The sequence below is a fragment of the Fringilla coelebs genome, assembly GCF_963513975.1.
Source record: "Fringilla coelebs genome assembly, chromosome: 18".
NCBI classification, from domain to species: domain Eukaryota; kingdom Metazoa; phylum Chordata; class Aves; order Passeriformes; family Fringillidae; genus Fringilla; species Fringilla coelebs.
Window position 1 is genome coordinate 13373570 of NC_140044.1, and position 16813 is coordinate 13390382.

At 50.7% G+C, this 16813-nt stretch overlaps 1 protein-coding gene across 1 annotated transcript in view; it reads left to right on the forward strand.

The window, feature by feature from the left end:
* The window catches only part of MMP24 (matrix metallopeptidase 24), a gene marked incomplete at its 3' end in the record, with an annotated part of 41802 nt that extends 24989 nt beyond the window's left edge, over positions 1-16813 (forward strand). The window contains exons 5-9 of the mRNA XM_084217776.1: positions 1567-1728; positions 12319-12533; positions 13891-14029; positions 14932-15198; positions 16476-16813. Coding sequence (XP_084073902.1) covers positions 1567-1728; positions 12319-12533; positions 13891-14029; positions 14932-15198; positions 16476-16813 — 1121 coding nt within the window. The remainder of the gene's footprint in view (positions 1-1566; positions 1729-12318; positions 12534-13890; positions 14030-14931; positions 15199-16475) is intronic.

A 16813-nucleotide genomic window follows, 5' to 3' on the forward strand; every position in this document is an offset into this window, starting at 1 on the left:
TTTTGGGGTGGTAGGTGTTTGGGCTGGGGAGCACTGTGGTACTGACTCCAGGTATCTTCAGATGCTGGCAAAGCTCCCTGCTGAGGAGGCTCACAGACCCCTGAAACTGCTTTGTCTTGTTTTTATGGGTAACAGTGAAGCAGTGACTATTTAAAAAGTGGGGATGGTTCTCTGTGAGTCACTGACAGGAGTCAGTTGCACCTCCTTTCTCAGGTAGGGCTCAGCACAGAAATGAGCTTTGTTCAGCTGGGGGTGTGAGGAAGCTCTTTGGAGAGGCTGCAGAGAACTGCCACTGACAGCTGATTGCAGATGTCTGATTGCAAGTGCTCTTGGTTTTTGCCTTGCCATGAAAAACCAAACCCAGAGGAGCAGAATTTGGGCAGAATTGAGGGCTCCGACATTTTACTGCCGTGAGGAGACCTTACACCAGTCCTTGCTGGCTGTGTCTTCATCCCTACATAGCACTGCCACTTTCCAGTGCCCCCATGGAGCAGGACACCCAGGGACCACTCTAGATCCCAGGGATGAGGGTCCCAGGCCCCTGGGACTGCAGAGGAATGTGTTCCTGTAGAGCTGAAGGTACCCCTGCCTGGCACTGCTCCCAGCTCCTGCCCCAGCCAGGGCTCCTCATCCTTCTTCCTCCTGCCAGGAAGAGTCCTGACCCTGACCCTTCTTTCCTCCTTCTTCCTTCTGTCCTCTGCCACCAGGATCCAAGCCAGCCTTTTCCCTGTGGGAGTGGGGCAGGATGGAGCTCCCTGTGCTCAGCTCCTGCACACGTGGCAGTGCCAGGGCTCCAGCAGAGTGAACCCTTGCTGGAGGAGATGGGGCTGCCCAGGGGGGACAGTGGGTGTCACCCTGCTCGTCTCTGTCCTTCCTCTGCCTCGCCCCGTGCCTGCAGATCTCCCCTGCCCTTTGTTGGTGCGGGGCTGATCAGAGAATGGCACCAGAGGACCCAGAGGGGGCACAAAGCACTCACCCCACCACTGATCAGCAGACTGCCCACGCTCTCACCTCTCCCTGCAGCACTCAGATGAGGAGCCAATGGCATCAGAGTGACCATTTTGTTGGCCATTTTCTGTAAATTCTCTACAAAGGACTCTGCAGTCAGTATCCTTTCACTCCAGGCCTGTTTCACCTGCTCTGGGGCTGGCAGCCTCTGGCCCATTCCTTCACAATGGCTGAAGGCTGTGCAGACTTTTGGGGCTAAAACCATCCACAGGAGCTGCCCTGGCAGTGTCACCTGCTGTGCAGGAGGAGAGCAAAGCCTTTGCCTCTGGCTCTATGGGCAAGGGGAGTGTGGGCTGGCCTGAGGCTGTGGCTGTGTGTGCTCACCTGGCTGTGTGTGTGTGTGCTCACCTGGCTGTGTGTGTGTGTGTGTGCTCACCTGGCTCTGTGTGTGTGTGCTCACCTGGCTCTGTGTGTGTGTGCTCACCTGGCTCTGTGTGTGTGCTCACCTGGCTGTGTGTGTGTGTGCTCACCTGGCTGTGTGTGTGTGTGCTCACCTGGCTGTGTGTGTGTGTGTGCTGACCTGGCTGTCTGTCCTGACCTGGCTGTGTTTCCCTGCAGGGAATGATCTCTTCCTGGTGGCCGTCCACGAGCTGGGGCACGCGCTGGGGCTGGAGCACTCCAACGACCCCAGCGCCATCATGGCTCCCTTCTACCAGTACATGGAGACACACAACTTCAAACTGCCCCAGGATGACCTCCAGGGAATTCAGAAAATCTATGGTGAGCACCCCTACCTCCTTCTTTCCTTAGCCCAGCTTTGAGCCTAGGGAGTGTTTCACAGTTGGCCCCCGCGTGCCTGGGCTGCGTTTCCTGCCAGAGCTCAGTGGGAGCTGCTTAGAGCCCTTCACCCAGGACTGAGTGCCAGATGACTGCACAAGTCAGGATAACCAAACCTCTGTGATCCCACTGCTGCTCCATCCCTCACTGTGTCCCCAAAGCAAGGAGTACTGCCAAGGGAAAACAGGCTTTGCTGTACCCAAGGCTTGTCCATTAGGAACAACAGGAAAAGAATGCAAAGAGCCTGGAACATCAAAGAAAGGTAAAAAGTATTTTTGCTCTTTTTTTTTTTCCTGATTATTTATAAAGTAAGGGAAAGAAAGTTTGGATCTGCTTAGGGAACACTTTGTTTCTTTCAATCTCCAGCTGAACAGCATGTGCCACAAAGATATTGGGCTCAAGGAAAATAGAAAAGGGGCAGAGAGATTATGGGAGAAGACCTAGAGGCTGCATATGATGTGGTGCCATGTGGTGGGATCATGGATACCAGGGTGTGAGGACAGGAATTCACAGAATTATTGGCTGAGGGAGACTCTGAGAGCAGAGGAATCCAGGTTTTAGGAACACAAGGGGAGACTGAGACTGATGGCCACAGTCTGTGGCAACCTGTGATTAATAGATTCCATCAACCATCCCTGATTTCATTCTTTGTGGAAAGAGAGGTCAATTCTTTGACAGAGAGGATACCATAGCACAGAGCAGTTGTGCTATGGAACTGTGCAGCTGGAGTCAAACACGAGCTCCCAGAAGCAGCAGAGCAGATGTGGTATGAATTAAAGGTGAAAAAAGTCCTTGTGAGATGGTGGTGACTGGGAAAGCTGGTGTTTCTCAGGACTTGCTGCAGAGGTTGGTGGCAGGCCTGACACTCAATGTTTCCATCAATGGTCTGCCAGTGAATTTGAAATTTCTGTAATAAAATGTGTGCCGAGGCCTGTGAGACTCTAAAGCAGTGTAGCAAGACTTCAGACATCTAAATTGCATCTCAGCTGTTTGAGTCACATTTGGTGTTTGTTTTCTGTGATTGGATGGAGATTCATTGTTTCAGTGCAGATGCCTGGAAAAGTCTTTTTCTGGGCTAATTTCTCTGACTTGTGAGGGCAGTGGGAAAAACCAGGCATTTGTAGAGAGCAGTCCAGCCTCAGTGGGAGGCAGATATCCAAGGAAGGTCCAACATGTAAAATAAGATGGCTTAAAGTCCACCCAGGGGAACTATCTCATCTCATTGGTGCATCTTCTGATCAACCATGGGAAGTTGCATGTTAATTGTCCTCTGGTATTGTTTAATTATGAATTCTTTAACACAGTACATGTTCTGGTGCTCAGGATAGCAGAAGCTCTGGAGGGTTTTGAAATAAAGTGCTGGGGTAGTCAGTGTTAAACTTTCATTAAGTCATAGATCTAAGTTTTCATTTTTGAAAGCTGCCAAAATGCCATTGTGCTGTTTCTATTTTGAAATGTTGATTTAGTTCCTGTGAACTTTGATTAATCAGAAAGAAAAAAAACTGTAATTTATTGCAGACAGTGGAAGTACAATCAAGAAAAAATTACTGGTTTCTCTGTTTTCAGACATGTTTTTGGAAAGGGAGCAGATAAGGAGCTGACAGCCTTCTGCTTCACTTTTGGGATTTAAACCAAGATCAGCAGGGACTGAGCTGGGACCAGCACTGCCCAGAATGGGGCTCTGAGCCTTCGAGCTGGAATGGGCTGGGATGGTGTAAGGGGCTGTAGGGATAACTCATCCTGTGAGGAGAAGGAGGAGCAGCTTCTGCAGCAGGAGCTTTCCTTCCCCAGGTAGAGATTTCAGCCCTCAGGACAGAGTTACTGTCCAAAAAACAAAGTTGAATTTCAAATTAGGTTTTGTGCTTATGGTTCACAAAGAAATTGTGGCAAATGGAGGTGGTGTTTCTCTCTGGAACTAATGGTGGAAGAACAGAACCCTTCATCTGCTCTCAAACTGCTGAAATATCCTTCTCATAGCCTTAGCAGGAATTTTCAACTAATGAATTTCATTGCCACAGTGCCACTCTGCTTTGTTGTGCCTTGGGAATGCCACAAGCCCATCTACCAGAGAACCCCTCCAAAAACCAAAATCTCCTCCTTTCCTGCTGCTTTCACATTCTGCACAACAGCAGCATGTGCTCAATATGTATTATTTAGTAACCTGCTCTGCAAAGTCAGACCTGAGTCACTGTCTTGCCTGTAGTGTCCTTTTTAAAAACTAGTTATAATCAAAACTTCCAATTTTTAATTCCACTGAAGTTGCTAGAACAAAGAACAGAGGCTCTACTACAGCTGAAGTCCATTTTGTTGCCTTTTGGGAATGATGCGTTTCAAATGTGGTTTATCTTGTATCTGTGCTTATCCATTAGAAAAGAAACATGTCCAGATCTGTCATATAATGACTTGTTGGATTTTTAATTCATTTTCTGCTGCATTTATTTCAAAACTCACCCTCAGAGACACCAGGTGATGTGAGCTCCTGTTTGTGCTTCATTCTGATAAGTATAAGGTCAATGTTTAAAATGTCCCTTCAATTTTGAGCTGCTGAGAGCCAGCCCTGTGTGACAGAACTGTGACACCAGTCAGCAACATTCCCATCTCCTGGGAGCTGCTTCCTGCAGCACATTCCTTGGCAAAACAAGGACATGGCAGGGCTCTGCTCTGTGTGTGTTTTCAGGTGTCCCCTCTGTGTTTATGTGTCTGTGTCACAAGTGACATGCCCAGGAAGGAATTCAACTGGAAGTGACACAGTTTGCAGGTGGCCCTGGGTGTCCTGCTGAGCTGTCTCTTACCTGTGCTGGGGTTGAAGCCAGGGCTGCAGGTGGAGGGAGGAGAGCTGCTCAGCCCTGCTGTGCCACCCTGTCCTGGCAGTGGGGCTCAGGGCTCTCCCAGGTGACGAGGGACAGGACAGAAGGAAACAGCCCCAAGTTGTGCCAGGGGAGTTTTAGGCTGGCTGTGAGGGAAAATCTCTTCACTAGGAGGGTGGCCAGGCATTGGAACAGCTGCCCAGGGCAGTGGTGGAGCCACATCCCATTCCAAAAATGTGTGGATGTGGCACTTGGTGACATGGTTTGGTGGTGGGCTTGGCAGTGCTGGGTTAAGGGTTGGGCTTGGTCATCTCAGAGGGCTTTTCCAGCCTGAATGGTTCTGTGATTCCATGGTCCTGCTCCCCTGCTGGTCTGCAGTGGGTGATGGGGCAGCCTCTCCTGGAGTGGCTCCTGGGGCACTGTCTGGGCTGGTAACCAGGCCAGTGCCCCCCAGGGGAGGGAGGTCTCCTGATCACTCAGGGGTAGAGCAGGTCACTAACCCTGGATCCTCAAAGATCTGGCTCATCCCAAACCTCAGTGAGGAGCTCTCAGCCTCACATCTTCAAGAGAAGAGATCCCAGCCATGGCACACGCTGCACCCCTGAGGGCTGAGGTCCAGAGTGGCCATGGAGCCACCCCAGCCCTGGCAGAGGAGCTGGACAGCAGAGCTGTGACACCCAGGAGCAGGGATCAGCAGGGCATGGTGTCCATGAGCAGCCTCACCCCCAGTGCAGCACCTCCATCACCTCCCCCTTTTCCAGGGGCAGCCATAGGGATTCTTGCAACCTGCAGACCCCTGTGACCATCCCAGGGCTTGTCAGCTGCACCCATGTGTGAGATGGCTTGGAGGGAGCAGCACAAGGAGCTGGGGGAGGATCCCCACGTGGTGACACTGCTCTGGGAGTGGGACCATCAGGGCAAGCTTTGCTGTCATGTGGGAATGTTCTCTGGAAATGTCCTCTTGGACATGGGGAGGAGACAGAGCGACATCCAAAGCCTCATCTGTGGAAGCTGCAGGATCTGGGACTTGTGGATCCATGGCCCTGTGCTCATAGGAGGAGAGGAGAAGGAAAATGCTGGGCAGTCAGGAATCTGGAGGGATGTGCCCTTGTCATCTCAGCACGACTTCTAGCGTCATTATAGCGCAAGGGGTTTTACATCTCCAGGGCCTCATACCTCCCTGAAGTTATTTCTCAACACAGCTCCTCTATGCACTGCCTGTCCCTGGTCCTTGCAGCAGTCATCTGACTCCTCTTCTTCACAGCCAACATACCCATCTCTCTTCTCAGCACAGCCAACACATCCATCTCTCCTCTCAGCTAGCCAGCAAACTGCAGCTCTCCTCACATCTAGCCACCCTGCTCCTTTGTATCCCTTGCCCTTATTGGATACAGGTATGGCTTCTTAAGAGCTGGGCCTGTTTCTAATCTTTAGCAATTGGCTCTGCAGCAGCTCCTCAGGTGTGAGATGACCTGCTGCACTATTTCCTTACCTTCCATCTCCCCACATGCCCTGGTGCCACACCTCTGGCACGTTGCAGAGATGGCAGACACCCTCTCTATGTTGCATCACTTCATTTGCACCTTTCCTCCTGCTGGACCCAGCAGGGAGCACCAGACTGCACCTCTGTGCATCCCCAGAGCCTCCCCTGCCCAGTGCCAGCTCCTGATTCCCGCTCCTCTGAAGCACAGGGAGCAGCTGCCTGGTTCCCTGTGCTGTCCCTGGGCTCCACCTGGAGGGCTCTGCCACAGGGGTCTGGGAGGGAGCCCCTCTCTCCTGGGAGGTTTCTCAGCTGATGGAAAAACACCAGTGTGTGTTGTGGCTGGGCAGAAAATACTTTTCTCATCCTACAGATTCTTCTGAGTATAGAAAAATGTTCTGCTTTTCTGTGGAGCAGATGTCAGGCTTCTGAAAGTTTTTCCAGAAGGAAATTGGAGCATCCTGCAGAGCCCTAACCTCTCATCGTTTGCCTGCCTGAGCCTGGGAATTTCTGACCCAGTTTTCTGGCACCCAGAGCAGAGAACCCAAGTGCCAGGTGAATCACCTCGTTCCAGAGGCCAGGAAAGCATTCCTTGGAGCAAGCATGTCTGCTGTGGACACTCATCTCCCAGGTGAATGCTCTGTCACCTGGGGGGCAGTTGTCACTCAGGGGGGATATCTGTGTGAGAAGGGCTCAAGGAACCCTTCCTGCCACCCCGTGATGATCCTGGGGGCCTTGGCTGTCCCCCCATTGTCCTGTGGGTGCTGGGGCTTGTTCTGCACTGTGACAAGGACCCAGGGCAACTGGGACACCTTAGCTCACTTCAGCCCTGAGGCTGAGCCCAGAAGTGCAGAGTGCTCTGGGGGTGAGTTTGTCAAGGGAGGGAGGGAAGGGAGTCCTTCCTGCCCCTGGAGTTCTGTGGACAATCTCTGGCCTCTGAGGTGGCTTGTTGGCAGCTGCCTCATGTAGAGTGAGCAGGGGCCTCTGTGCCCTGCCCTGGAGCCTGCAGAGCAGCCAGGTGGTTCCTCCTGCTCTCCCTGCTCCCTTGCATCACAGGCTTTGATTGGAAGAAGGCTGAGCAGCCTTGCCTGTGTCCCTGGGCAGCGCTGCAGAAACGTGCTGGCAGCTCAGCTTGTTAAACCAAACCCCCCCTGTGAGTTATTCAAACCATAACAGTAGTCTGGAGGATAGTTTTCTTCTCAGAGTGAAGATAAGGAAGATAAGGACAGGCCTTTGTTTGCAAGGGGATGGTTCTGTCCCCAGAGCTGGCCCAAAGCCTCCTCTGTGCTGGCAGGCTTGGGGAGCCACGGCTGGGACTGGCTGAGCCAGGAAGGGGCTGAGCCTGCAGGCAGGTGCTGTGCAGTGGAGGGAACACTCTGTCAATAGCCAGGAGGACAGTACAATTCTATTTTGTCCTCAACTATCGACACAGTGGCTCCTAAATGCCTCCTCTCTCTGTGTTATCTTCACAGGTCACCTTGGTATTCAGATGTCTGCGGCAGAGGAAGCATGAAGGGAGGAGGCTAAGTGCCAGTGGTGGAAGTCACACTCTAAAGGTGATCTGCTGTGACCCAAAAGCTTTCTGACATTCTTTGCCTTGCTTCTGATAGAGAGGAAGAAACTCTTCTTCTCCACGCAGCGTGTGTAGAATCCCAGCAAGTTGCTTCCCTCCAGAGCAGAGAGTTTCCAGCTCCAGGAGATTTCTTACCTGCTTCCCATGGGGAAGTGGCTGCAGGATCAGTCCCATGAGGGACTTGGCTCTGGTGCTGGGATCACACATGATAACTAGGGGACTGTGTTCAGGCCCATTTGCAGACCCATGCAATAACCTCTCTCACTTAGATTTTTCTAATTAGATACTTTTCCCCTGTCTGATTCTCTGAAGCTGCTCAGAAGTGTAGTGGCAGAGGCTGTGGTTTGTGTGCTCTGCTGCCTGCTCTCACTGGTGGCTGTGATCAGTCTCTGTATTAATTATAATTACCACAGTGCCAGCACATCTTAAGTGACTCTTTGTTCACATACTCATGGTGAACCTGTTCCATCCTGCCTGAGCTGCTTTGGAGGCAGGTACCTGTGATGGGAGTCTGGAAATAGGAATGACCAGTGACCTTTCCTAATGGATGGGGTCTGCTCATCCTGCTTTTGTGCCAGGTTGGACTCTGCAGTGCCTTAGGTCTTATGAGGGAGCACTTTCTGCACCAATGGACAGGCTGTGCTTCTGCTTCCCATCCCAGAGCTGTACACCAAATTCTGTCTGAGTAGCACTTGGACCTGAGGATTTCCATGTTTTCAGTGCACTCCTCTGCTCTTCACGTGTGCTCAGCTGAAGGATCACCTCCCAGCTTAAACCACACTCAGGGACTAAGTGGAGGCTGCAGCTAAAAATGAAAAGGCATTCTAGAGAGAGAAATCTTCAATCAGAATAAATTAGAAGGCCTAGGTTATAAAAACAAAAATGAGTGAAAGGTAACAAGGAAACATCCGTGGCTAGCAGAGAAGGACAGTAAGAGGAATATTTGAATGGCAAAGCCTGCATCCAAGCAGGTTGCAGACCACCTGCAGCATGTGTGGCAGCCTTGCCAGGGCTGGTTTGGCCATGGCCAGCAGTGAGTGCATAAAGGGCCAGCTTCCCTTCTTGGGCCTGAGTTGAGATCTCTCTCCACTGATCTAGCAAATGTTTTCCTTAAAGCAAATCCCTGGTTCATCCCAATCCTTGCTGCTTGGCACCATCCCGACCACGGTGTGTGCAACTGCTTCTGCCATGCCACTTCTTCACTGGCATTTTAGGGCTAATTAAAACTTCACATTGGTGCCCTGGGTTGCAGGTGCTGTTTGAGCTTTCCTCTTCTCCACAGATGACTGTGACAGGCCCTGGGCACTGAAGGTGAACAGGGGAGCTGGACAGGACTGCCTGCACAGGGCAGGCTGTGGCTGGGAACACTGGTGGTCCTCACTTGTGCAGAGACAGTGAATTAGTGACTCCAGTCATGGAGATGTTAAATTTCCATCCTATAAGCACAACACCACAGTCCCTATTCTGCAGCTCTTGGTCAGAGTCTCTGTGTGTCAGATTCTCTGTGTCCCATGGGTCTTTGTCAGACACGTTCATCTTTTTTTTTTTATTTGGATGCTACTCCTGTCTCATCCTTTTTTTCTGTTTAAAGAGAGAGAAGAAAATTAATGTCATGTCCTCATCTCACTGCTTGTGGTCATCTCTGGTTTGGTATGGCAGCATTTTCCCCTTGCAAAGTAGGGGGGTGGGGAGCAGCAAACTGCACCTCCCTTGTGTTTCTGCAGCAATGGGCTACAGCTGACACTTGTGCCAGGGGAATCTGCTCAGGTAGGACAGGAATTAGAGGCTTTCCAGTGTTATTTACCAGCCACATCCACTCAAATCCATGGGGAAAGCAGCACAGGGGAGAAGGGTGCTGTTTAGTGAGTGTCTGCAGTGCTCAGTAACTCTTTCCTGGTGCAGGCATGTTCATCTTCCCTGAGCATGTGAATTGTTGGTTTTCAGGCTTCACTTACTTGGGTTCTGTCCCTGGCACCAAGAGCCATGTTTGACATCCAGAACTGGTTGTGGATTTCCTGCTCTGTAGCTGTCCCAGGCAGGAGCTGAACCCTGACATGAACAAAGCAGAGCCCTGGCTGTCCTTGTGCAGGGTCTGTCTGGGGCCTCTTTCCCCTCCCAGCCCCACTGTACCCAGTGCTGCCTGCAGGAGCTTTCCAGCCTGTGCCAGGCAGGAGCTGACCTGCTGCCCCTGGGAGCTGCCTCTGCCTCCCAGCACGTCCTGGGGGTGTGAGCTGACAGTGCCAGTGGTGCCAGCAGGAGCAGCAGCACCTGTGGGGATCAGCCACACGTGGGATGGTGTGAAATAAATAAGATCCTGAGGACTGAGACACCCATGCTGTGTATTTTCTGAGGAAGGAGGTGGTTTTGTGGGTCAGCTCTTGCCATGCCCTGTGGTGCCTGGTTGCAGCTGCAGCGTCCTGGATGCACTCCAGAAATGCATCTTCAAGTTTAGCTTGGTCCAAAAAGGATGTATTTAATGAACTTGAGTGTGACTAAAAGCACAGCAACTGCAGAGGCCTGGGCATGTCTCCAAAGGCACCTCCTGAGCTGCCCTGCAGCACTGCTGGGGATGAGCCCACCCTGCCTGGTCCAGCCCTGCTGCTCCTGTCACAGGCACTGTCTGGAGACCTCAGCTGCATCCCATTTGGGGAAAACCCACAGGTCTCTAGCAGCAGCAGTATCAGAGTTTGGAAATTTTATGGTCAGCTAAAATACTGGGCACTGCCCCGCTGAGATTGGAGGGGATGAGGAATCCCCAATATCACTGCAGGATTTGTATCCATGTCATGTAGACAGCTCTCCAAGGATAATCATCATCAGAGAATCCTCATGAAGTATTTCTGTAAGCATTATTTGATGTCTTTCATTAAAGCTCTGGAATAAAGTAAATAAAGAGAGTTGCTAATAACTGCACATGGCATAAAGTATCACATTATGAGGACAGTTTGCCCTGAAGAAATACAGTTATCCATTTGAAAAGGCTTAGGAAAGAGGTGTAAGTCTCAAGATCTGAAAACCAAAAGGCATTGCAAAAACAGACCAAAGGAACTGCTCTATTTAGTTAATTAAGGAGAATTTTAAAAGCATTCCAATCAAGATCTGTAAATGATTAAATATTGAGACACTAGACATAAGAGAGAAAGCACTGAATTTAAAGCTGCACAAACTGGGGCAATAGGTAAGGCAGACTTCAGCTGCAACAGGGCTTAATCATTAGTGCAGTTTGCTGTGCATTATAGAGGATATTCTATGCTTGCAGTCTGTATCTGCCCTGGAAACACTGTGCTCCTTACAGGACTTGCTGGTGGAGGTTGCTGGCCTGGTACTGCAGGAAATTGGACTTTACCATCCAAGTGGTGCTTTCTGAACATCAGACCCATGACACCTGCACACGAGATTCTTACTGTCACGTCCTTACTGACAGTTACTGGGGTGGCTTTCTCTGATGGCTTCTTTGTCATTAGCTGTGAGGATGTTCCTAATCTGGTCACCCTTCCCAGACATGTTGGGCACTCATCCATTTTAGGAACCCTCTGAAAATGGAACATTTAAGAGTTAAGCTGCCATGGGGACTCAGGCACCAAACCATTATTTCAGATTGCACAGTCCAAAATGTTTATCTGCAAAAGCCCTCTTCTAACCTCACAGATGTGTGGACTCCATGAGTACCTCAGTCCTTCTTCATAAATCCCTTCCCTGGCTATGGGCAGGTGCCCAGCTTGGGGTGACTCTTCCAGCCTTGTGCAGGGCCAGTGTTCACCTCCAGCTGGGGTGCAGCGCCTTGGCCCCAGTCTGTGACACTGGAACAGCACCCCTGACACCAGCCCCCACGGGGGGGTTATCCTACAGGCTCAGAATGAAATCAAAACCATGATTCCTGCAAATAAACCATCTTCACATCTCAAGGCCACTAAAATCCCTTGCTCTAGTGGCCTTCTGATTATTGCCATCTTAACCCATTCTCTGAGAAGCAACAAGGAATGTGACTCTCTGAGTGAGATTTGGTCCAGATTTACCACTAACAGTTAATGAAACCATCCTGTGGCAAGAGGCTGTTTAAAACCTCTGCTCCAGTCTAGCTCACTTGTATTTTTATTCCTCTGGCCTTGTCAGACCCCAGAGCTGAGCTGGGGAAGGATGGAAAGGGAGAGCTGTGCTGGGAGGTCACCAGTTGAGTGGGATAAGGTCCCTTGTCACAGCTGCTCACCAGGGACAGCACAGGTTGGTCACTGCTGTGTGATGAAGTGCTCCCTGCAGTTCCCCTTACAATGTAGCATTGGTTTTCACACCCTATTTCTTTTTTCTGGTTTTGCTTTGGTTTCCAGGGTGTTTTGTTGCCTTTTTTTTATGGTCTACTAAACATTTCTATTCAAGGGTTACCACCTTTCATTTCAGTTGGGAACGTGACTGGTGTGGCTCTTCCTTCCTTTCAGCTCCAGCCTCCTTGGGAAGACCTACAAAAACATTCTGGCTCTCCTTCAGTTCTTATCACTGTTTTGGGATAGTTTTCACGTCTGGATGCATCTTGTTCTGCTCCCCATTTCTAGGGAATGAGCTCTGCATCAGGAGTACGTAAATCCCTGGCAGTGCTGTCCATCCAGCCTGGAGCCTTTAAAGCTTACAGAAAAAACAAGCTTGTCCACTTTGCTAAATATGTTCCTTTTCACTTCTAGGTCCTCCTATAGAGCCCCTGGAGCCAACCAGGCCTTTACCAACTCTTCCTGTTCGCAGAATTCACTCCACCTCGGAAAGAAAACACGAGAGACAGCCACGACCCCCCAGTCCTCCCCTGGGTGATAGGCCAGCCCTCCCTGGCTCCAAACCAAACATCTGTGATGGCAACTTTAACACTGTGGCTCTCTTTAGAGGAGAAATGTTTGTTTTCAAGGTACTGAGAATTCCCACTTACCCATGAGTCTTCCCTTCATTTTATTGCTGGAAAAGGTTAATAGAAGTATTTGGTAGTGAGATTTGAAATGTCTGTAAAAATAGCTCTGTTCCTCTGAGGGTGATGACTGAGCAATGTTGGAAGGAAGTGTGAGCAGATTGGTTCTGTAATATTTGGAAACAATGCCTGATGGGATTTACAAAATGCTCAGGCATCCTGTGCTCCAAAATTTGAACTGGGTGCATTGGCAGAGAATTCAGATGCCACCAAGCCTGAGAGGAGCCACCTGTAAAGCCAGGAAGCAATACCAGTACCATGGGTAACCTCAGAATACTAGAATGGGTTGGGTTGGGTTGGGTTGGGTTGGGTTGGGTTGGGTTGGGTTAGGTTGGGTTGGGAGGGACCTCAAAGACCACCTTGTTCCACTCCCTGCCATGACAGGGACACCTTCCACTAGACCAAGCCCTGTCCAAGCTGGCCTGAAACACTTTCAGGGATGGGGCAGCCACAGCTTCTCTGGGAGCAGGCCTCACTGTCTCAGAGGTGACATGCATGGAACTGGGGCTCCAGGAGCACTCAGCCTGCCTGGGGAGTTTGAGTCAACCTTTCTTGTAAGCTACAGCTCTTTGCTCAATAACCCGTTGGAGTACCAAAAGAGTGTGGTCATCCATGATCCCATTCCCAAAATATCAGCAGTTTTCCCTCTGCCCAATGGGTGTGAATTGTGGAAAGGAACATATTGAAGGTTATTTAATGGACAGACCACATCAGTTGCAGAAGATTCCTGAAATGAAACTAGTTGAAGGTTGGGATGGTATCTCGGAGAAGTGGCAAAGGTTCTGTCCTGCTCATGCTCATCCCTGAGCATCCACTGCAGCTTTAAGTAATGATGGAATATCTAAAGGGATATTTCATTCCTCCTTTGTGCCTTTAAACCTTGTGTGTTTCACACAGTCACCAGGTGATGTTCAGGCTGTCTGGCTCTCCTGGGCTCCGGGAGCTAAGCTTGAACTGAACTAGGACAAGCATGACACCTCAGTGACAAGACATGGAGAGGTCACAATGCTTACAGCTGTGGACTCACTTCCCCCCTGCTCCTTTCCCCTCTCCTTCCTTCCACCCTTTTTAGCAGCCCCATCAGTCAGCATCTCCCCCTTGGTGCTTCCATCTTCCCCCCACAGCACCTCCCACGCTGGAGACAGTGCTGGGCTGGGTTGGAGCTCTCACCTGAAGCAGGACCTGTGTCTGTAGTGGTTGTGGGGCCTGGGCAGGTGTGAGCAGGGCTGGATGCTGCACCCAGCCAGGTCTGACTGCGAGATGAGGGTGCTCAGTCTCAAGAGGTTTCTGGTTTCCCCAGGATCGCTGGTTCTGGCGGCTGCGCAACAACCGCGTGCAGGAGGGGTACCCCATGCAGATCGAGCAGTTCTGGAAGGGCCTCCCTGCAAAGATCGACGCAGCCTATGAGCGCTCTGACGGAAAATTCGTTTTCTTCAAAGGTACAGTACAGTTCAGCACCAGGCAGCCACTCCTGCCTCAGCTCAGGCTGCTGTTGTGGCAGGAAAATGGTGAAAGCAGGTACGCTGCACCCTTGCCCTTTTCCCAGGGGGCGCTTCCAGCAGCCACTGATCCTTAAAATGCAGTTCAGTGTGGGCTGGCCTTGCCAGCACCATCTCTGTGTAGAGTTAATATCAATTAGGGGAAGTTGGCTTTCATATGATAACAAGAAACAGCTCCTGTTTCCCAGGGAGTGCCAGTGCCCTGCTTATCTCCACGAACGCTTTTTGCCAGGGCATCGAGGCCTCTCCAGGTGCAGGGCACTCCCAAACCTCATTTCTGGACCATTGTCTCCTAAAGAGACAAAATGACCAACCTTGTGCCGGGGCCCACTTTTGCTCCTTGTGTGGTGGCAGTGCCTGAACAGGATCCTGTAACTTGAGAGCAAGTTGTGAGCAAGGAAGGGTGGCTGGAAAGCTTGGCCAGTACAAAACCACAGTACCTGGGCTTCTGCATTTGTGTCTGCAGCTCCAGTACCTCGGCTTTCTAAAATGTACTAAAACTTGAGAGGCCCAGGCAACAGAAATGTCTGAAAAGCTTGGGCTGATCAACACCTCAGCCTGAGCAAAGGATGGCAGACAGGGGATGAGACAAGTCTGAAACCATGACTGCCATGAGAAGGTGAATAGGAAAGGTCTGTTCAACAGCTCTTCCAAAATAAGAGCTGAGGAGCAGCAGATGAAATGAGGTTTCAGATTCAAAATGAGGTGGAGGAGCAGCCTTTTCACAGATTGCAGTTGGAAGCCCTCAAGTTGCTGCAGTCCGCTGCGGTCGGTTTAGGTTCACGTGGACCCGACTCCTAACAGGCCAATCTGTTTGTTGTTGTGTCCCCACTCCTCTCTAGGAGATAAGTACTGGGTTTTTAAGGAAGTGACGGCAGAGCCAGGCTACCCTCACAGCCTGGTGGAGCTGGGGAGCTGCCTGCCCCGGGAGGGCATCGACACGGCGCTGCGCTGGGAGCCCGTGGGCAAAACCTACTTCTTCAAAGGGGACAGGTACTGGAGGTACAACGAGGACAAGAGAGCAACGGACCCAGGCTACCCCAAGCCCATCACCGTGTGGAGAGGCATCCCCCAGGCTCCTCAGGGGGCTTTCATCAGCAAGGAAGGCTGTATGTGTCTGCAGGAGTTGCATCTCTTAGATGGGGAAGAGCTGGTCTGTGCTGGGAGCTGGGCGGTTGGATGTAGAGTGTTTTGAGGATTTTCTGATCTAGGAATCAGGTCTCAGAAGCCCTGGAGTCGCCTGGGCTTTGTGAGCAGCAGCAGTCTGAGGTCCTTTCTGACCCTCATCCCAACCCACACACCTCCTCAGCTGCTAAACCTCGTGGTGACAATCCAGCTCGGGGGGAGTGGGACTTTTTCTGCCGCAATAGACCCTACCCAACTTTTCCTGGGCCCTGGTTCTGGGATTGCTGGAACTTTTATTTCCTCCTAATCTACCTGTAATGAGCTCTGGCTCTCTGCTAAAGGCTCCAGCCTGTCTGATGTTAGTAGTTAGCCTTGAAGTTATGCTCTGAGAAGGGGCTTGGAACTCCAGAGGCTCCTTCCAACACATTTCTTTCTCTGATTTGAAGATTTCCTCCTCCAGTTAGGGAAAGAGCCAACAGAAGGGGCTTGTGCCATTGAGGCTGTGTTCAAATTTGGAGCTGTGGTGTGAGAGGAAGGCTGAAGGGCTGGGCCAGGCTGGAGGGATGGCAGTGAGAGCCAGCTAAGCTGGGGAACAGTGCAGGAGACCAATACTTTCACCACAGCTCCCTTTTCCTGTTCTCTTTTTTTCTAATAACGTGAGAGTCATTAGAAAATGGGTCATCTGGGGAGAGGGAGGTGCTTCAAACAACACGTAGCATAAAGCATCACCCATTTAATAGCAGCAGGACAACACTGCCCCTTAACACAGGCCAAATCTTTGGGATTCTGTGGCAAAAGGATTCATCTTACTCAGCATTTGCTCCCTCAGGCTGAATGAACAGAAACAGGGTGTTCTTCCAAACACTGTCATACCCAGGCACATGCTGGCACCCTGCAGATGATGTTAATCACTTAGCAGTGATGAGCACATATTTACAGACGCCTTAGTGAAAAATACCTCACTGCAGAACCCTTCCTTTAAAGACAGTAGGATTTTCTTCTTTCAATTCCCAGCTTGTCTTGGCCGAGGGGAATGATGCTCCATGGGCAATGTTGAACATGCTAGCCAGGGTTACAGCTTCTCCTTTAAATCCCAGCTCCAAAACCACCTTCCCATTCCAATGGCTTGGGAATGTTCTGGAAAAATGTGTTTTATTGACTTAGGCAGTGTCCATCTTCTGGTTGTCCAGGCTCCCTTAATGTCCTCCCACAAGCTCACTAACAGGAAATAGTGAGAAATACTCTCTGTTTTGTCTCCTAGTTTACACCTACTTTTACAAAGGGAAGGAGTACTGGAAGTTTGATAACCAGAGGCTGAGTGTGGAGCCAGGCTACCCCAGGTCGATCCTCAAGGACTGGATGGGCTGTAACCAGAAGGAAGTTGAGCGGAGCAAGGACCGGCGCCTCCCGCACGACGACGTGGACATCATGGTGACAATAAATGACATGCCCAGCACTGTCAATGCCATTGCAGTGGTGATCCCCTGCATCCTGTCTCTGTGTATCCTTGTCCTGGTATACACAATCTTCCAGTTTAAAAACAAAGAGGTGCAGCAAAATGTTGTGTACTACAAAAGACCTGTCCAGGAATGGGTATGA